The sequence below is a fragment of the Ranitomeya imitator genome, chromosome 9 (genome assembly GCF_032444005.1).
Source record: "Ranitomeya imitator isolate aRanImi1 chromosome 9, aRanImi1.pri, whole genome shotgun sequence".
NCBI lineage: Eukaryota > Metazoa > Chordata > Amphibia > Anura > Dendrobatidae > Ranitomeya > Ranitomeya imitator.
The window spans coordinates 52,991,979-53,013,883 of NC_091290.1; the positions used below are offsets into that span (position 1 = coordinate 52,991,979).

The window sequence follows — 21,905 nt, forward strand, 5'->3', positions numbered from 1 at the left end:
AAGTCATCAGGTAACGGGACAGTCCTCAATGTGTCATTAGCCGTAAATAAAAAACCTCCAACCACTGAAAATCCTACCATTTACTCTCAGACTGACTTCACGAATGAATGAAAGAATGAATTAATGAGTGGATCAGTAAATTACCGTAATTAATAAATGAGTGAATAAATGAAGCTTTATGTAGGAAAAGGTTGATTTAAATTTATCTTCCAAACTATAATAATTAAGCAACACAGTCTAGGTCATCTCATCACAGTTTGCCCTGAGATCAGGTTATCAAATGGCACCAAGAACACTATCCCCTGTCCTACGAATCTGCAAATGAGCAGGAATCACGTTATGGCCCAGTATTTGTACAGCTGATCCTCCAAAATCTAAATTTGGGTAAGTTCACAAAAGATGTAGTTGATGTTGAACCTCCATTTTTTGCTGGAATCATCCCTCATTGATGATGCATTTTAGGACCACGAAAGGTGTATTTGATATTGAACCTACATTTTTAGCTGGAATCATCCATCATTGATGATGCATTTTAGGCCCATGAAAGATATATTTGTTGTTGAACCTACATTTTTGGCTGGAATCATCCCTTATTGATGATGCATTTTAGGCCCATGAAAGATGTATTTGATGTTGAACCTACATTTTTGGCTGGAATAAGCCCACATTGATGATGCTCGTAAGGCCCACGAAAGATGTATTTGATTTTGAACCTACATTTTTGGCAGAAATCATCCCTCATTGATGATGCATTTTAGGACCACAAAAGGTGTATTTCATATTGGACCTACATTTTTGGCTGCAATCATCCCTCACTGATGATGTGTTTTAAGCCCACAAAAGATGTATTTGATGTTGAACCTACATTTTTGTCTGGAATCATCCCTTATTGATGATGTGCTTAAGGCCCACGAAAGATGTAGTTGATGTTGAACCTACATTTTTAGCTGGAATCATCCCTCATTGATGATGTGTTTAAGGCCCACAAAAGATGTATTGATGTTGAACCTACATTTTGACTGGAATCATCCCTCATTGATGATGCGTTTAAGGCCCACAAAAGATGTATTTGATGTTGAACCTACATTTTTGGTTGGAATCATCCCACATTGATGATGCGTTTTTAAGGCCCACGAAAGGTGCATTTGATGTTGAATCTACGTTTTTAGCTGGAATCATCTCTCATTTATGATGCGTTTAAGGCCCACGAAAGATGTATTGATGTTGAACCTACATTTTTTACTGTAATCATCCCACATTGATGATGCGTTTAAGGCCCACGAAAGGTATATTTGATGTTAAACCTACATTTTTGGCTGGAATCATCCCTCATTGATGATGCATTTAAGGCCCACAAAAGATGTATTTGATGTTGAACCTACATTTTTGGTTGGAATCATCCCACATTGATGATGCGTTTTTAAGGCCCACGAAAGGTGCATTTGATGTTGAATCTACGTTTTTAGCTGGAATCATCTCTCATTTATGATGCGTTTAAGGCCCACGAAAGATGTATTGATGTTGAACCTACATTTTTTACTGTAATCATCCCACATTGATGATGCGTTTAAGGCCCACGAAAGGTATATTTGATGTTAAACCTACATTTTTGGCTGGAATCATCCCTCATTGATGATGCATTTAAGGCCCACAAAAGATGTATTTGATGTTGAACCTACATTTTTGGCTGGAATCATCCCACATTGATGATGCGTTTAAGGTCCTGTTCACACATCCATTAGGATGTTCCATTTTTCTGACATTCTGTCCCGTTTCAATAACAGATAAATGGAATAGGTGATCTGTTACATTATGTTATGGAAATGGAAGCATAGGGGCTCTATTCATTATTATGGGGTTCATCTGGGTTCCAGGTTTTTAGAACCTAGAAACTTAAGCAAGACTTCTTTTTCCAATCTAAAAAAGATACACTAAATGGATGATGCAAAATGAACCACATAATCTGTCTATCCTCTCCAAAAACGGAACGGGACATATGAGCAGAGCCTTACTGTTAAACAATATCTGCAGTGTTACCTTGCAAGGGGATAACTTAGATGCAGTGGTGACTTCCCCTGACTCCCACATGTTCTTCTTGCTTGACACGGCATCGGCAGGACTCAGTATTTCTAGAGACGGCTGACGAACTAAGCGACCTGTTTTAGATGATGTCTGCAAAGGAAATTTACGGTAAGAAGCAACTGTGTGATCATCAAACTCTGATAAAACCGGAGGAAGAAGAAGAAGAAGGAGAAGGAGAAGAAGGAGAAGAAGAAGGAGAAGAAGAAGGAGAAGAAGAAAGAGAAGAAGGAGAAGAAGAATTTATCAAAGTTGTTGAGTCTTATCCCCGGGTCACATCAGCATTGTTCATACCTCTATAGCATGTGTGTACTGCTCCAGGAGGCCATCAATTTTGTGTATTGGGAGAGGTGGCTCACTTCTCTTAATACTATTGCTGTATGGAAGAAAGAAAGTTCATATTTCAGGGTAAAGTAACCAAGGGAAAGGATGAAAAGGAGGTGGACAATGTGCATTAAAGATGAACAGGATAATAATTACATTGCGAGTACACTTTTTTCCATAAATCAATTGTAAAAGTGAAGATTAAAAAACTTGGTAATATAACTTATTGGACAAATCTGCATCTTTCTCCACTGATCAATCATGTTTTTGTTTCCTACATGATCATTCGATCTCAAAAATTGCTTAAATCTGTCAACAAATCTGTCTGCAGTCCCTATAAAGGCCTATGGAGAGGGATAAGCTGGATGGAGAAAAAGGCACAGCACCCAAAGAAAAAATAGTGAGGGTGAAAAACGGCTAAAAATGCAGAATACGAGTCATGAAAGGACCGGAAACAGTGTTACACCTCATGTACATGGACATGACAGCTTATTACTTTAAGGTATTTAGGGGGTTTAGGATTCATGACCTATACTTGGGATAGGTTGCTAATAACAGATTGGTGGAGGTCTATCTCCTAATACCCCCGAAGATCAGCTGACTGAAGGGGCAAGTGAGCTGTGCCGGCCTAATCGTGCACCAGATGCAGCTCTGTAGTGGTTGTGCCTACTATTGTAGCTCTGGTCATTCTCTCCAAAGGGACTGAGCTGCATTACCAAACACGACCACGACAAAATGTATGGCGCTATGAGTCATAGCACTGCACATTATGTCGCGGTCCTGACTCTGAAACAATGAAGAGGCCGCGGCGCAAATTTCACGAGTTAATAGGTGCGGTGCTGGAGTCAGATCTCAACTGATCTATTGGCTACCATTCCAAAATAGCAGGTCATTGATAAAAAAAAAAGTCAGAGAAAACACTGGTGATAATCAGATTCTCTTTTGACCGGACATCTTATCGTTAAGTCTGTAATAATAGCAAAAAGTTCCATGGCCAGAACACTAGTCTAATATAACAGTGATATATACTGCCCAAGTGATAATATCATGAAGTTATATAAATTGCCTATATAATAACACTATACTGTGCCTACACTATAGTGTCATGAAGTGTCCATATAACACTAATAAATACTACTGATATGATAACATAATACAATGTCTATATGATAGTGCCATGAAGGGTCCATATAACACTGACATATACTACCTACCTGATAACAGTATACAGTGCCTATATGATAGTGCCAAGAAGGGTCCATATAATACTGACATACACTGCATATACAGCATAATAACTCTATACAGTGCCTTCATAATAGTACTATGAAGTGTCGATATAATGCTATATATACTTCCTATCCTGCTGCAGTCAATCTCTTATTTGAAAACTACTCTTGCTATCTACATTGGCAGAGACACTGTGCCCTGTGATTGGCTGCAGCGCTGATGTGAGCAGTCGGTGTGACATCACTGTTTCTGGACCTGAGAATGGTGAATACCTGCACTGCTTTTTGTGTTAAGAGTAAAAAAGTATAAGAGGTTCAGTTTTCTTGATGCTGAAAACCCCTATAACTCTGAGTATTATGCTGGTTATACAGTATCTATACAATTCTTTACTGTTAGAGATAAATTATTGCAATCCATTGTCCAATATAAAAATAAATCTGAGCCTTCACATGGCATTATTCACATCCCATTATTACGTCATGGAAAAAAGAAGGGTACAGGTAGCAATATTTACCTCTTCTGGATGGAGCGGTTCAGGACCTCTGCTCTCTCCGTGACCTAAATATTGGTGAAAGAGAAAAGTCTTGTTATGCCACATCACTGAAAAACAGTTTTTAAATAACTATGCAGGTTACAACACATCTTTGAACATGCTCATTAGATGTTTCAATATAAAAGGTAGATTCAGAGTCTGTTCATTTTGACTATGTACATGTGTTGTTTCCTGAAACAACAGGAAGTTAGATTCTAAAAAAGCCCCAGTGGCCAATGTGAAAATTGCACGATTTCTATTTTTTATTTGTAATCCAGGTTGGATAGTTAAAACTAGCATTGCAAAAAAAAAAAAATAATAATACAAAACCTTAGACAATAGGTCATTATGTTATGATAGCTTCCCTTTATGGTAACAGTACTCACATTCACAGTAATATTGTCTTCATTGTCCTCCCCGTCACTGCTCACTGTCTGCCCTTTCACGTCTTCAGGCCTCCATCTGTCACTGTATGACTCGCTCTGTATCATGAGCCAAGGATTACGACCAAAATATTAGTACATGGGTATATTCCAGAAAACTGTATTATGTGCCAGTCATACCTGAAGACCCCGCTTCATTATATTTGCTATATTATGTTTAACCCATTCCACTTAGAGATAATTTTTATTTTTTTGCCTTTGTTTTTTTCTCTTCTTCTTCTTCCAAGAGCCATAAACTATTTTATGTTTCCATCAGCATAGCCGTATGAGGGTTCGTTATTTTCGCATGGCGAGTTGTAGTTTTAGATGACGCCATTCATTTTACCATATAACGTACCAAAAAATAAGAAAAAACTCCCAAGTGCATGAAAATGGTGAAAAAAGTACAATTTCGCCATTCTTTTGGAGTCTTATTTTTACAGCATTCGTTGTACATGACATGATTCTTCATGCCATTATGATTATGGCAACACCAATAATTATATATATTATATTTCTTTTTATATTTTAGTGGTTAAAAAATTGTACATGATCTACACCACCCGGAACTTTATTTTTTCGCTAATGGAGATGTGTAGGCGGGTTGATTTTTGTGCAGAGAGCTGACATTTCTATCAGTACCGTTTTGGGCTAATACGAAGTTTTTGGGGTTTTTTTACCGTCTTCTTTTGGGGTTAAATTTTATATTTTCATAGAATGTAATTGCATAATTTTACAGATGTGGAAATATGAAATATATTTATTTATTATGTCTTTATTTTTGAATTGGCCAAAAGGGGTTCATTTAAAAACTTTAAAAAAAAATGTAATTAACTCTCATTTATTTTTTGTAATTCCTGTAGGTATCTTGATCCTGCAATGGTATATCAGACCTGCATAAAGGCTAGAATACGTGCAAGTATAAATATGGTGGCAACTGGGGGCATTCGGCAGGCTATTTCTTGCTATGATAAGAGATTGACAGTGGCATTTAAATGGTTAAACAACTGCAATCGAAACTCCAGTCGCTGCTGTCAGAGGCAAGTGCTGACTGTATAGCATAGCTGGCATCCGCTGTTTGAGCCCGCTCTGTAGACCAGTACCTAATGTAGGACAGTACCTGTATGTCCCATGTTTGGAAGCAGGGGTGTAACAATCACAGTCACAGAGGATTTGACCATGTACCCGTAACCCGTACAGGAGGGGGGTTAACTGTTACCGGTGCCTATTTATACTGAATGTCCAGCTGAAGACACACATTCAGCTGAAATACTGAATATTGCAGCGCAGAGACTTGCTAGGTCCCTGCATTGCAATACATGCTGTCAGCCAATCAGAGGCCGGTAGCTGACATCGGCGTACCAGTCACATGGTGACCCAATGCAGTGACATCATGCATTGCCATAGCAGGCATGCCAAAGTCAGCTGCCTGCTCCAGCGCCGGCTACTGAACAGGACGCCTTACAGAATGGGAGACCTGGATGGGGGAAATTATATTATAGGAGGGGTCCCAGATGGGTGATATATAATGCATGAGAGGTCCTGGATGGGGGACATAAATAACAGTAGGAGTCCTGGATGGGGGACATATATTACAGGAGGGGTCCTGGATGGGGGACATATATTACAGGAGGGGTCCTGGATGGGGGACATATATTACAGGAGGGGTCCTGGATGGGGGACATATATTACAGGAGGGGTCCTGGATGGGGGACATATATTACAGGAGGGGTCCTGGATGGGGGACATATATTACAGGAGGAGTCCTGGATGGGGGACATATATTACAAAAGGGGTCCTGGATGGGGGACATATATTACAGGAGGGGTCCTGGATGGGGGACATATATTACGGGAGGGGTCCTGGATGGGGGACATATATTACAGGAGGGGTCCTGGATGGGGGACATATATTACAGGAGGAGTCCTGGATGGGGGACATATATTACAAAAGGGGTCCTGGATGGGGGACATATATTACAGGAGGGGTCCTGGATGGGGGACATATATTACGGGAGGAGTCCTGGATGGGGGACATATATTACGGGAGGAGTCCTGGATGGGGGACATATATTACAAAAGGGGTCCTGGATGGGGGACATATATTACAGGATGGAGTCCTGGATGGGGGACATATATTACAGGAGGGGTCCTGGATGGGGGACATATATTACAGGAGGGGTCCTGGATGGCGGTCATATATTAGAGGATGGGCCTTGGATGGGGGACATATATTACAGGAGGGGTCCTGGATGGGGGACATATATTACAGGAGGGGTCCTGGATGGGGGACATATCTTAAAGGACGGGTCCTGGATGGGTGACATATATTACAGGAGGGGTCCTGGATGGGGACATATATTACAGGAGGGGTCCTGGATGGGGGACATATATTACAGGAGGGGTCCTGGATGGGGACATATATTACAGGAGGGGTCCTGGATGGGTGACATATATTACAGGAGGGGTCCTGGATGGGTGACATATATTACAGGAGGGGTCCTGGATGGGTGACATATATTACAGGATGGGCCTTGGATGCAGGGCCGCCATCAGGGCATTACTGCCCTGACTGGCGTATGGGGCCCGGTGGGCAGAGTGGGCCCACATCGGGCTCCGTCTCAGCTGCTCACCAGGCCCCTACCGGCAGGCTAAATCAGCCCCTTAGCGGCGCTGCAGCAGTTTAACTCCATTGACGTGCATGCCCGCACGTCAATAGTTCACAGCTGCCAGCCAATCGGAGGTTGGCAGCCGACGTCAGCCGCAGCGTGCTGGACATGGGGGCAGAATGCTGGACATGGGGGCAAAATGCTGGACATGGGGGCAGAATGCTGGACATGGGGGCAAAATGCTGGACATGGGGGCAGAATGCGAGACACAGAGCAGAATGGAGATACAGGGCATGATTGGAGACACGGGGCAGGATGAAAGCCTTGGGGGCATGACTGGAGACACTGGGGGCATGACTGGAGACACTGGAGGGGTCCTGGATGGGGACATATCTTACAGGAGGGGTCCTGGATGAGTGACATATATTACAGGAGGGGTCCTGGATGGGTGACATATATTACAGGAGGGGTCCTGGATGGGGACATGTAATACAGGAGGTGTCCTGGGTGGGGAACATATATTACAGGAGGGGTCCTGGATGGGGGACGTATATTACAGGAGGGGTCCTGGATGGGGGACTTATATTACAGGAGGGGTCCTGGATGGGGGACGTATATTACAGGAGGGGTCCTGGATGGGGGACGTATATTACAGGAGGGGTCCTGGATGGGGGACGTATATTACAGGAGGGGTCCTGGATGGGGGATATATTACAGGATGGACCCTGCATGGAGGACTCATATTACAGGATGGGCTCTGGATGGGGGACATATATTACAGGAGGGGTCCTGGATGGGGGATATATTACAGGATGGACCCTGCATGGAGGACTCATATTACAGGATGGGCTCTGGATGGGGGACATATATTACAGGAGGGGTCCTGGATGGGGGATATATTACAGGATGGACCCTGCATGGAGGACTCATATTACAGGATGGGCTCTGGATGGGGGACATATATTACAGGAGGGGTCCTGGATGGGGGACATATATTACACCACTATTTGACAGTGGTTAAAATTAAACTGTAACATATGATATAGACAATCAATATTTCACTAATAATAAAACATTTGATAATACAAATAATAACTATCAGATTATTGTGAATACAGCTTGTTGTGCACAGTGATAGCAATGCTCATTGCAGCGTATAACCACATACGTCTTTGGTCCCGGTAGGAGTAGTTTTCTACAGGAGGACAGGGCTAGCCTTCATACACAGAGGCAGCTGGGAATACCTGATCATTGTAAGGCTTGAAAGTATAATTTTCTCGTCCTCCCTCTTCCTCTAGATTTGACGCTTCTTCTCTTCGATACGGACTTGCTGCTCTGTTATCCTCTTCATTATCATTAAACTCGCTGAGGACAAATGAAAAAAAAAAGAAAAGAAGTGATAGCGCGAACAATATTGTAAAAAGATAAATGTCACCATTCCATTCTGAGGTCTCATTTAGACGCTTATGTAACACTAGATGGCAGCGCGATTCTAAAGAATCGGGAGTCTAGAATCCATATATACTTTATTTATTCAAATGTAAGAATAATACAATTAATAAATAATAGTAAGAAAGAACAAAAATAATAGGCAGTATATGGAGAAAACACCAAACAAAAGTTCAAAATTGGTGTGAAAATGTCACTGAACCACTTCACAACTAAATATATATAGTTTTGGTAAATGGTATTATCATTTTTTTGACGAAATTCGGCAGGAGCTTGAAGAGCAACGTCACTGGGCCCGCCTCCACGCAGTAGAAACTTGCTGTGAGGTAAAAATTCAAAAATCACACCAAAATGGCGGGCGGAGTGTGTCACAGTACGGCACGTTTCTGATTGGTCGCTCGCAGCAGGCGGCAACCAATCAGACACTGGACACTGTTGACGTCACTTATCTCCGGACATTAGCACCGGACATTAGCTCCGGACATTAGCTCCGGACATTAGCTCCGGACATTATCTCCGCACATTAGCTCCGGACATTATCTCCGCACATTAGCTCCGGACATTATCTCCGCACATTAGCTCCGGACATTAGCTCCGGACATTAGCTCCGGACATTATCTCCGCACATTAGCTCCGGACATTATCTCCGCACATTAGCTCCGGACATTATCTCCGCACATTAGCTCCGGACATTAGCTCCGGACATTAGCTCCGGACATTAGCTCCGGACATTATCTCCGCACATTAGCTCCGGACATTAGCTCCGGACATTAGCTCCGGACATTATCTCCGCACATTAGCTCCGGACATTAGCTCCGGACATTAGCTCCGGACATTAGCTCCGGACATTATCTCCGCACATTAGCTCCGGACATTAGCTCCGGACATTAGCTCCGGACAAAGCCACGGAAGTTGGCACAAATTGCAGGAAGTAGTATTCTAGGCAATTATATATTAGAAGATCCAAGTGTGGACCGTGATGTGCGGAATGGCCACAGGTCTCCTTTGTTGAACTTGTCAGCCTCATACATGTCTAGGAAGCTGTCAAGTTCGGGACAGGAGACCAACAGCCAGTCTGTGCATGACAGTCCATACCCTGACCGGCACACATGGACGCCTGTTGATTGTCCTCACATCAACAGCGCTGCAGCCAATCAGTGAGCACACCATCTCAGCCGCTAATCTCACAGATAGGCTTCAGCACTGTCACTTTTCTTATTTATTCTTTTTCATTCTGTATTTTCTGTTACTTCTGTTGTTCATTAATAAGAATTAGTTTTTTTTTATATTTGTTTCAGAATCATGTTATAGGTTTCAGAGTCAGAAGAAGTTACAAATAGTGTCTGTCACCCTGAAGGACCTGTCCTGCCCTGCATTACAATGCCTACTCATTGATTTGATGGATACTGTGTAATGCCTTATTTGCCCTGTGGAGGCACTGTAGGGAAATTAAACACTCGCTGCCAGGATTCTCCACAAACTACAGCTGATCACTGGCTGCTCTCAACATAAAAGCTTTTATTAGTTAACTGGCAAAAGACCTTTTAACAAGAAATGATTGCCCATACTGGAGAATCTTTTTAAAGGGAACCTGTCACCTGAATTTGGCGGGACCAGTTTTCAGTCATATGGGCAGAGTTTTCAGGTGTTTGATTCACCCTTTCCTTACCCGCTGGCTGCATGCTGGCCGCAATATTGAATTGAAGTTAATTCTCTGTCCTCCGTAGTACACGCCTGCGCAAGGCAATCTTGACTTGCGCACGCGCAGTATGCTTTGCCCAACTGTGGGCAAAGTCGAAAAGCATTAGTGCGCATGCGCCCGCGCACTATGTCCCGAAACACAGCGAAATACTTCCGGGACATAGTGCGCCGGCGCATGCGCACTAACGCTTTTCAACTTTGCCCGCAGTTGGGCAAAGCATACTGCGCGTGCGCAAGGCAAGATTGCCTTGCGCAGGCGTGTACTACGGAGGACAGAAAATGAACTTCAATTCAATATTGCGGCCAGCATGCAGCTAGCGGGTAAGGAAAGGGTGAATCAAACACCCGAAAACTCTGCCCATATGACCGAAAACCAGTCCCGTCAAATTCAGGTGACAGGTTCCCTTTAATACAAGACATCTTGTTAGAAGAATAACTTTTTGAGTCAATTTCTTATTCTTCAGGGATTCCATATATCTTGCATTTCGTATCTTACGCTTATGGTTAACCTGTCAGGTAGCGATCCTTGCCTCTGGGTTTACATTATTTTTATGGCATTCTTTATATGAACTAAATCCATTTAAGACGTTAATTCCCTGCATATAAGGTAGGACTTGTACCTTGTCGCCCACTGGCTGGAAGTGACGGTCAGCGTCTCTGCTCTACTGGTTTCATGGCTGCTGTGTTCATAACTGCAGGAATCGGCTTCATCATTCACCTGATAAAATTAAAGAAATGAAGTATTTTTTAAAAGTATTTAAAACAATGTAGAATATAATTTTCCTATATAGCAAAGATTAGTGTAGGAAAAGTGCCTTAGAGAAGTTCACGTGATCCTCAAGGACCATCAGCCAAAAAGGACACGTTGTTTAGCTTTGAAGGTGCACATGGATTAGTTTTGGAGCCCTCTAGTCATTAGCGTTGCACCTCTAGTTTACTAGGCTTAGATACAATGGAGCAAGAACATTTATGACACATACATACACATGGTTTACCCTCCGTTATACTCTGCTACTTATGTGAAGAACTTGGCAAAAATACCTCAACTGCTTCATAGCGAGAAGTCCCTTCATCTTCTTCCTCTTCTGCTTTTGGCTGTTGACCTCCAGCTTCTTCCTCTACAGTTCCTACAAATCCACTCTGTTCTTCTTCCACGCGCCTTAACTCCTCTGTTTCCTCTGTGGCCTGTGCTTTCTGCTTCCTCTGCTCCAGTTTCTGTGACCAGTCACTGAATCCCTCATCTTCCTCAGTCTCCCAGGCTCCAGCTGGCTTTAGTCCCATCCTTAAAATGACGAGAGACATTGGACACGTTATGTAGATGGCCGCCTTGTGTCTTCATATTTATACAGTGCGGCACAAATATCGCTCTTTTTGCATTCGCTTAGATTTTGCGTTCTTTGGCTATTTGAAGGACGCGGGGTGTCTCTTCTCTTACACAAGGGCTTCCCTGTGATATAGTGCTCACTATATATAACAAAGGTAGAAAACATTTCTTTCGAGACCATAATCTCTATTTTCACCCTCCACTAGTGGCGTGACATGAAGATCATAGGGTTTTAATAGTATTGGTCTTCTCATATGGCCAAAGGGACCTTTTGGGTGCCTAGTGGAACCTTTTGGGTCCCTAGTGGTACCTTTTGGGTACCTAATGGTACTTTTTTGGACTTCAATGAGGGAGACCACCAGTCGAAAATAAACTTTTAACTTAACAATAACTTTGTGGGAACTATAAACAGTAGATATCAGGCACACAGCTTCTTTGAACGTTTCCTTGACAATTAGGAGCATTTCTCATACCCAGTTCCAATTCCTTTCTTGCTACCTGTTCGATCTCTATTTCCACTGTTTCCCTTTTTTCCACCACAGCCCAGTCCAGTTGGCCAGAGTCCTATTCTCAACCCTTCTTTCCCCTCAAGGTAATTATGCTGCCAGTATGGTGGGTACTTAACGTCTCTGTCACTGACGATCTGGACCTCCCTCCTGGGACACTCTCTTTGTCTCACATACTCTGCCCCATCTTGGCCCATTATCTCTTGGAGTTATAAACGCTGGGTGTCCTCTCCCGGGACCCGTCTCCGTTTGATCACTCAACCCTACTGTCGATTTTCCTCTTCTCTTTAGTCCGGTTCATGCTAACCACTGTCTCTGTCTTTCCTAACTTCAGGACACCCACGTCATGCAGCACTGCGTACTGTCCAGACCTTATGTCTACTTCAGAAGCACGCTGTGCCCTAGCTGGCATCCTGGTAGGAAACTGTCTATGTCTCTTAACCTTTTTCCCTTCCCACTCTGGGCTAGTCCCAAACTTTAACTCTCGCTGACGGCAACACACAACACCATTAACGCATGTCATAGTACACATTACACATTACAACATTTGCGTGTCTTCAAGGGGAAACGAGAGCAGCGGGTCAATCTCCTCACGCCCCCACCAATGGTAGGCAGCTTTTGCATATGCATGATGTACACAGAAAACTGCCAATCAGTGTGGGTGGGTGGGGTGGGGCTTTACATAGCTCTGCATTCAGAGAACTGCTAGATCTGCAGCAGAGATATTAGTAAAACTGCAGCAAGCAGCCCAGTAAGTGATACATAGCTGGAATCAGGGTCTCTGTCCCTACATCATTCCTTTTCAATAATTGGGTTCTTTTTCATAATTGGAGTACTGGAGAAAAGACGGTTTTTGGAATGACCTTATCACTATAGATGGATATGAATGTCAAAGCTTATACAGTAGCTAATGTAGGTCTCTGAGTAGGGGCATCTACTGTGACACATAGAAGGTTTAATCATCATAACAGAAGAGGATTCTTTACTGTCAAAGCAGTGAAAATCTGGGACTTGCTGCCACAATATCTTGTGATGTACTGTGATCCTGTACTATAAATATGTGACACGTGGATGGTAATGTGGATTCACCCCAGATTTTACCGAGGATTAAACCCCTCTACATTGAGATTCTGCAAATTTAAAAATCTAACACCAATTTCGGGACGTATTAATCTCTTTAGTGTATATGTGACATTAGGCAAAATATGGTACTGTAGTATGCTGAAAACTTTTTATTGGCGTTGAAAAACTTATAGGTCATGCCATGCACCCCTGAAAAATTAAATATGCAAATTGTTTCTTTAGTGACACAGAGGACTATAACTACTGCCTTTTAATTGGGATAGAAAATGTCATTATTGACCCTTTAAAGAGCCAAGCCACATAACTTAGGATAAAAAGCAAAGCCAGAAACTCCATTTACATATACATGTTTTTGATTTGTTTGCAAGAGTGATACCTCCAATATGTGACACCACAGTTCTTGTTCTATTTCATCTCTGAAGAGGATATTTGCATATATAATTTCAGAGACGAGAATGGCATGGCTTATAAGTCTCCTCACACCAGCTTAGCGTTCTCCTCAAGAAGAAAAATCCCCCCTTAAATCGCTGTCAGAAGCTTCTCGCCCAGCCAAATTAGACATCATGCTGTACGCTGATGAGGGGCAGACGGTCTGAAACATGTGTCTGAAATGGAGAGTCTGGTTTGGCTTTTCATCATAGAAAAAAAGAGTCTATGAAAATGGCATAAAAATTAACCCCCATGTATCGAGAAAAAAAAGATGCAAAAATTATTTGCGTATCCAAACGATAGAAAATGTTACACCTACTTAATCCACATGTACGAAAAAAAACCTGAAAATGTGCCCAGCAAGGAATGGACTAGAAATGGCCTGGTCTTGAACAGGTTAATCTAAATTGTAAGCAGTACTGAAAGTATTTGGGATCTGCAGAGCTCTCCGGCCTTTATAAGCGGTAATCTCTCATGCATATACTGTGCTCTCACATGCTTCAATGATCCATTTAACAAACAAGCCAACAAAACCAATTTATAAATTCCTATGTAGGTTTCTTTCATATGAAGTTAAGATTTTCTATTGACATTTAATTTATTGTTCACTTTCTGCTATTTTTAGATATAATTTTCGCTCAGTCATATCATGAAAATGTAACATGAATTACAACATGAATACATATAATTATTCTGACAAAGTCAGAAATATGCTTGATTTATGACGTGAATATAGTTCTTCTTGACATGAAACTTTTAACTACTTAATGACAAACTTTGAAGATCACAAGACATCGCCCAAGGTCAGATTCTGATGTCTTTATATGGGCGCGAAAACACTGTTGTCATGTAAAAAATATCAATTATCTAAAGACATCTTGTGAAACAAAAAATTCTCTCTAAAATGTATTCTATATTTATTGAGTTTTTATCATGGCTGATACATGCTATGTATATAAGTAGACACTGTATGATGGCATTGGAACTTTTTTAGACTTACTAAAGTCTTATTTCAGGAAATGACACACGCGCATTAGCCACAATGCTAAGAAACAGCCTTAGGTATTGAAGCATCTAATGAGCGTGTGCAAATGTCATTGTGAAGGGAGAGGGAGGAGGGTCAGCTGTGACATTGCCTACAGTGTTAATGTGGGTGCACACACAATGTGGCTGCATGAGCACTCTGACATCTTTGTAGCCGCCGTTTGCTGCACCCAGAAGTGTAAATAGTGACTTTGGAGGAGAGGGCATTCTGTCTGCTCACATCTAAGCATGCCACAGCCACATACAATGACACTGTGAGTGCGCCACCGCGCTCAACCAGTATCGGTTCACAGGTGCAGACAGGCTTTATTATGCAAATAGTAGGGATGATGGCGCACCAAGGCATACACCACGCCAAGGGTGCACTGATGTAAATAGGGGCTAGATCCCCCATATAAATGTTTAGGGTGTTTAGTTGTCATTTTTGGGGATGATAGACTCCCTCTAATGTCAATAGTTGGTTGATTATTTGAATAATTGAATCCTCCTTATGTACCCGTGTGCCTTGTTATCTGCTCATGTTTAATGTATTTGTCTATATTTGCCTCGTATTCACATGTAAAGCGCCATTGAATAAATGGCGCTATAAAAATGTATAATAATAATAATAATAATAATTGGCTTAATGCAGGATGGGGAGGACGTTCCTTGGAGCACGACTAAGATTTTTCTATGAACCATAAAGATATAATTTTTTTCCTCACGCGCCTGAAAATGTACATTTCAGACCATAGAGGAAAACTTACTGTTCTTCTGACGGAGTGCAGGCCTCTTCATTTCCATCCTCAGGAGACTGTCCCTCACCGCCCAGCTGGTCCTGCTGCTGCCGGTCTCTTCTGCGCCGTTCCCTTGCAGCCTCCTCTTCATCCTCCACACTCCACTGAGTGGTCAGCCTGCACCATAGGGCACAAAACACAATTGTAAATATTCCAAAAATTACAAAGTGGACTTCCATTCCGATACATTTCCAAATTAAAATTGATACAATAACTAGACATTGGGAAACTACTTTGGACTCCAGGGGATTCTGTTGATTTAGGGAAGCTATCAGAAAATTAATTAAAGGGGTTAACTAGAGCAAAATTTTGCCTGCTCTGCCATGCTATCATCTCTCTGGGGTCAGACTGGTCTTGGATTGCTCTCCTACTTCCTGTGACATAACGCTGACAGAGCAGTTCCTTCTCTTCGGCTTGCTCTGTCATTATGTTGATTGGTAAACCTCTGACCATCTTTGCTTCTGAGAGACTCTGCCTTTCTGACAGTCTCTTTTTATCCACAGTCATTTGATTTCATTGAAAATTGACCCTCTGTCTTATTTACACGAGTCCCACTATACTTTTCCAACCTTTTGTTAATCCTGTCCCAACTTTTTTCGAGATGTGTTGCCACCATCAATTTCTAAATGAGATAATTTTTCAAATGAAACAGAAAAATATCAAATTTTCACCTTCTGATCTGTGTTCTATTTCTGTGGTGAATAAACTACGAGATATCCGATCATTGCATCGTGGTTTTCTTTATATTTTACAGAACGTTCCAACTTTATGTGGAATTTGGGTTGTAGCTAAAAATCTCAGATCGGCCTCCTCCTTAAATTTTGCCCTTAAGATCCCAAGTGTAGGTGTGGACGTAGGGAATTAAGATTGGCAGGCAGACAGCAGTGACATTAGATGTGTCCATACCACACCCTATCCACTCCTCCCAGGAATGCACAACTCCTGGCATTGTACACATACATCTTCACAGGCTTCTGCATCCTGCGGACTCCGCCAGTAAGGTCAGGGGTGGTTTATAATACGCCCCCATACTGATCTCATGCCTCTGCTGACAGGACCATAGCATTCATAGGTCATGAACTGCGCAAATGTAGCCGAGCTGGGGGTGTGAGATACAGAAGCTACTATTCCGATCACTAATCCATAGATTACTCCCATACTATATAGTTAACAAAGTAAAATAAGAATAATTCCAGGAAAATGAAAACAATCAGAAAAACGCTACATCTGTATGTCATTACAATCCTCACTACGAGTAACAGATTATTGCTTCTTCTGATGGATTCTTACCAGTCGATTACCTTCCACAAAAAAAGTAGTCAAAGTGCATGTAAAGTATTTGAAAGGAACATAAGGTGGTCCAGGATGGAGTGTGACGGGGAAAGATTAATGGTGGTCAGGCTATTCATCTCCAAGCTGACCATACGTATGAGATGGCTGCCGGATGACCAGTTGTTCGGCAGGCACTCATCTCTAGCGACTGCCTCACGCACATGAGTACTCGGCTTGGCTCGTGTGTTTTCAGCAGGGAACGAGGAAGACAACTCTGGGAGCGGATCACCTCTCCTGAATACAAAAGAATCAGGGGCTGAAATTCCAACTGCCCGATCCTTCGCTCCCCGTCTCGTAAGTATGGGTCATCATACTCATAAGATAGATGGCGGTTCAGCCAACCTTTGTCTAATGTGTATAGGGGCCTGTACAAAGAGAAAGCCCAAAGGAAAGTGTCAGCACATAGCTAGGGCCGAAGTGGGATTGAAAGTCAGCCCTGGCCTTTAAAAGCACACCGTGCCGCTCCATCCATTCCCCACGCCTACTTCTAAAAGTGTTGTGGGTTGATGTTTCCCAGTGCTAGACTGGCCCATGTGGCATTTCCCATAATTGCCAGATGACCAGTCTGGCCCTCCACAAAACCATCTGTGCCCATTATTTACCACCATCGTGTTAAATTTCCACTTTAGCAGCCATCATATAGGCTTTAATGCTGATTTATAATACGTAAATTGTTGGATTGGCGCACAAGAGGAAACTCCCGTGGACCTAAGGATCCAATGTTATAAAGTGATTTCAAAAAGGTCAATGAGGTCAGACAGTGATCTATCTGTTATGATGAAAGCAACAATGCTTACAAGCGCACATAAATTGGTTAAGTATTGATAGGGAAAAGGACCGCACCATCATTTTCCTAGGGATCGAAGGTGGTCAGGTTGACAACGAATAAGTGCAATGAATTACTTTAGTAACAAGTAACAAGTTTAGTATCATTCACTCTGGACAAAGGAAAATTCCATTATTTGTGCCAAAAGCAAACATTTTCCATAAGAAAAGCATTCTAGGAAGTATATTTGCATGTATGTTCTTACAACAAATCCTTCTGACTACGGCCAGGTTTCTGAGCAGGTCCAGTATCATGTGAAGGTGCAAGACCAGGAATATACAAAGTGTTTATTAATCCAATTTACCAGGATAGGGATACATGTCTGTTATAATCATGGATGATACTGTATCCAATTATCATCTGATGCGCTTATCATTTATTTCCTGTCCACTGAGAAAGATCGCTATAATTGTAGAGCGTAAATTGCGAACAGAAGATAAATGACTTCTTAAAAAATGCAGGAAATTATTTGGTAGAATGGGAACATTTCTCCCTTGGCGAGACGTAAGATTATAGAGCTTACATTGATGTCCATTAAATAAATGATGTATTTAGCCGTTGGATTTCCGAGTTCATGGCTCCATGTACACTCAGGCTAGCGCGGATCACTGGAATCTTTCCAACACATTTATCATTGATATCGCACAGGGTTGACAAAGAGATTATGGCTGTCTAAACAGTCCTACAGCATCACTCCATCTCTTCTCAGCTATCCAGGCAATCAAAGACACAATGCCAGACATTACTGCCACCGAAATATTCCAGAACACACGACGATGCAATATAATCCACTCCTGGTACTGCTTGACTCCTAGAATCCTGACCATCATCTGTTACATTGTCCCTGCACTATTATAATACCCCCCACTCTAAAGACCTGATATTTGGAGCCATATGTATAAATCTAGGCACCTATATGTGCGGACCTTGGCCCTTGACCACTACCTTGCATTCCTGTACATCCTCCCCACTCTTGTATTCTTCCTTCCTCCGCTCTTCTATTTCCTCATTATCTTAAACAACACGCTGTTTCCCAAGATCACAAGTAAATTCGTTCTCTACTCATTCATTCTACCCCTGCTGTGAATGGACTGCAAACACTTCATTAAATACAATTGCAATGTTCTGCTGCTCAGGAGGGCATTGTCCTATTCTTCCTCACCTGAAACGTCTTCCATCCTCCCACTAGAATTTCTAGTTTTCTACATTTCTCTGTGGTTCTTGAATTATATGATAAATAACCAGATACAATCTGATATTCTTTTTTTGATAAACACAGAATCCTTTCCAAATAAATGTGAATCCCGTTGATTTGATAATGTGTTTACAAAACAACTGTACAATTATCAACAATCAATTGGAACACTGACACATCGATTCAATACATAATCTAAGGATTCCATGTAAGGTACAATTGTAGGCTAGATAGACACCAAAGAGGATACATTTATAGACTAGAATGGTATCATACACAATGTACAGTACTGGTACAATAGATGAGAGTAGATTGGTACCATAGATGATAGAATTATGGACTGGATTGGGACAATAGGTACAATTATAGACTGGAGTGGTTTCATAGATGATACATTTATAGACTGGATTGGCACCATAGATGATACATTTATAGACTGGATTGGCACCATAGATGATACATTGATAGACTGGATTGGCGCCATAGATGATACATTTATAGACTGGATTGGCACCATAGATGATACATTGATAGACTGGATTGGCGCCGCAGACACCATAGATGATACATTTATAGACTGGATTGGCACCATAGATGATACATTTATAGACTAGATTGGCACCATAGATGATACATTTATAGACTGGATTGGCACCATAGATGATACATTTATAGATCAGATTGGCACCATAGATGATACATTTATAGACTGGATTGGCACCATAGATGACACATTTATAGACTAGATTGGCACCATAGATGATACATTTCTAGACCGGATTGGCACCATAGATGATACATTTAGAGACTAGATTGGCACCATAGATGATACATTTATAGACTGATTTGGCACCATAGATGATAAATTTATAGACTGGATTGGCACCATAGATGATACATTTCTAGACTGGATTGGCACCATAGATGATACATTTATAGACTAGCTTGGCACCATAGATGATACATTTATAGACTGGATTGGCACCATAGATGATACATTTCTAGACTAGCTTGGCACCATAGATGATACATTTATAGACTGGATTGGCACCATAGATGATACATTTCTAGACTGGATTGGCACCATAGATGATACATTTCTAGACTGGATTGGCACCATAGATGATACATCGATAGACTAGCTTGGCACCATAGATGATACAGTTATAGACTGGATTGGCACCATAGATGATACATTTATAGACTGGATTGGCACCATAGATGACACATTTATAGACTAGATTGGCACCATAGATGATACATTTATAGACTGGATTGGCACCATAGATGATACATTTAGAGACTAGCTTGGCGCCATAGATGATACATTTATAGACTAGCTTGGCACCATAGATGATACATTTATAGACTAGCTTGGCACCATAGATGATACATTTATAGACTAGCTTGGCACCATAGATGATAAATTTATAGACTGGATTGGCACCATAGATGACACATTTATAGACTAGCTTGGCACCATAGATGATACATTTATAGACTGGATTGGCACCATAGATGATACATTTCTAGACTGGATTGGCACCATAGATGATACATTTATAGACTGGATTGGCACCATAGATGATACATCGATAGACTAGCTTGGCACCATAGATGATACATTTAGAGACTGGATTAGCACCATAGATGGCACACTTATTTGCAGGGCTCATCATTGGCTGTAGCATCAGAGGACTAGTCACATCGGTGGCCAGGTGGTGTACTCACTTCAGCAGATTCTGTAGGTTCTTCTTGCTGGAGTCTCTTCTCAGGAGTGATGTGGACATTGTGGCTCAGTGTGATGGGTCCTAATGGTCTTCTCCTGCTTCTCCTTTGTATCCAGAGCTCGGTGACAGCCCTCCCACTCCACACCTTCCCACTCTCAGCCCCTGGATGATCAATGCCACTCTTATCAGTTTAGGAGACCCTCTTTTTCATTGTTCTCCAGCCCCTTCTTCTCAATGTGACTGTCTCCTCTCTAGCCCTGCGCTCTTGTCCTCCTTTCTCAGGAAGTTTGAGCAGCTGCCTTCCCTCCTTTTGTTTTCCAGGCTTTGCTCTCCCTTTCTCTCCCCCTCCTCCTGTGTTGGGAAGTCAGGGGGAGATGATATGAGGTAAGAGGAAGCAGGACCCTCCCTGCCCCTGTGTTTGGGGAAGGGGAGGAGGGGGTGACAATATGTCTCTGTATCTCCCCCTCAGACACTCTCAGGGGGAGTCCCAGTATCACAGCAACTGTATTTTCCAAGATACTTGGCCATTGCTCTGACTGTGGAGGATTCTCCTTTTCTCAGCTCAGTATTGTCTCTTTTATGTGTCTTTATAGCAAATTCTCTGGTTTTTTCTCTCTCCTGGCAGGAATGCAATCTCTACTACATCAGACATCTGTCTCCATTGTTATAGATTTATGCTATTGTTCTCCTCCATAAATGCTCTTTGGTAACATTTTTTTCTTTAGCAATGAATGAGAGATCCTAAAGGTATATGGAATAATAATAATTTTTATGGCGCCAACATATTCCATAGCAACGTACAATTCAGAGTATATAAGTACAAAATCACATATTTATAGACTAACAACAAACTAATAATTCAATGGTCCAGATACAGATTAAAATTAAATCAGATTTTTTGTTTTCCGTGTAGAAGTCTGTCCAAGTCTAAGTGAGAACTCGACTCCTGAAAAAAGACACCAATTTATTAAACGAGTTTCCAGGAGGGCTGCATGCCTTAGAGAGTGTAATCTTATCACAGGTTATGATCCCATAAATTACTCTGATTCTAACATATTTGGATTTGGAAAGCTTTTTTTTTTTTTTTAGAAAAATAACCTTTTCCTTGTGAGATTTCTTTTGCCTTCCTTCAGATAAAAAAAAATGCAATATGATTTTGGAATCTACAGTCACTTGTCAAAATGCATCTCCCACAAATGAGCTGTGATGATTTTGAAAAATTTAGGGAGTTCTCTTAAAATGTAAAAGTTGAAGTTCTGCTTCAACTCCTTAAGGAAGACATTTCATGGCATTTTTTTTTACTTTGTACCTCTTT

General features: G+C 41.7%; 1 protein-coding gene across 2 annotated transcripts in view; it reads right to left on the reverse strand.

Annotated features, from left to right (window-relative positions):
• Positions 1 to 21,905, reverse strand: part of LSP1 (lymphocyte specific protein 1) — a 98,646-nt gene that overhangs the window by 14,293 nt on the left and 62,448 nt on the right. The window contains exons 1-9 of one of the 2 annotated variants that reach the window (XM_069740581.1): positions 20,592 to 20,933; positions 15,478 to 15,624; positions 11,387 to 11,627; positions 10,966 to 11,063; positions 8,440 to 8,560; positions 4,552 to 4,647; positions 4,148 to 4,191; positions 2,374 to 2,455; positions 2,038 to 2,172 (exon numbers count right to left, since the gene is read on the reverse strand). In XM_069740581.1, the coding sequence (XP_069596682.1) occupies positions 2,038 to 2,172; positions 2,374 to 2,455; positions 4,148 to 4,191; positions 4,552 to 4,647; positions 8,440 to 8,560; positions 10,966 to 11,063; positions 11,387 to 11,627; positions 15,478 to 15,624; positions 20,592 to 20,650 (1,023 nt within the window). In that variant the 5' untranslated portion in view covers positions 20,651 to 20,933. Of the gene's footprint in view, positions 1 to 2,037; positions 2,173 to 2,373; positions 2,456 to 4,147; positions 4,192 to 4,551; positions 4,648 to 8,439; positions 8,561 to 10,965; positions 11,064 to 11,386; positions 11,628 to 15,477; positions 15,625 to 20,591; positions 20,934 to 21,905 lie in introns of those variants that run through there. The other variant, XM_069740579.1, reaches the window with a different exon arrangement.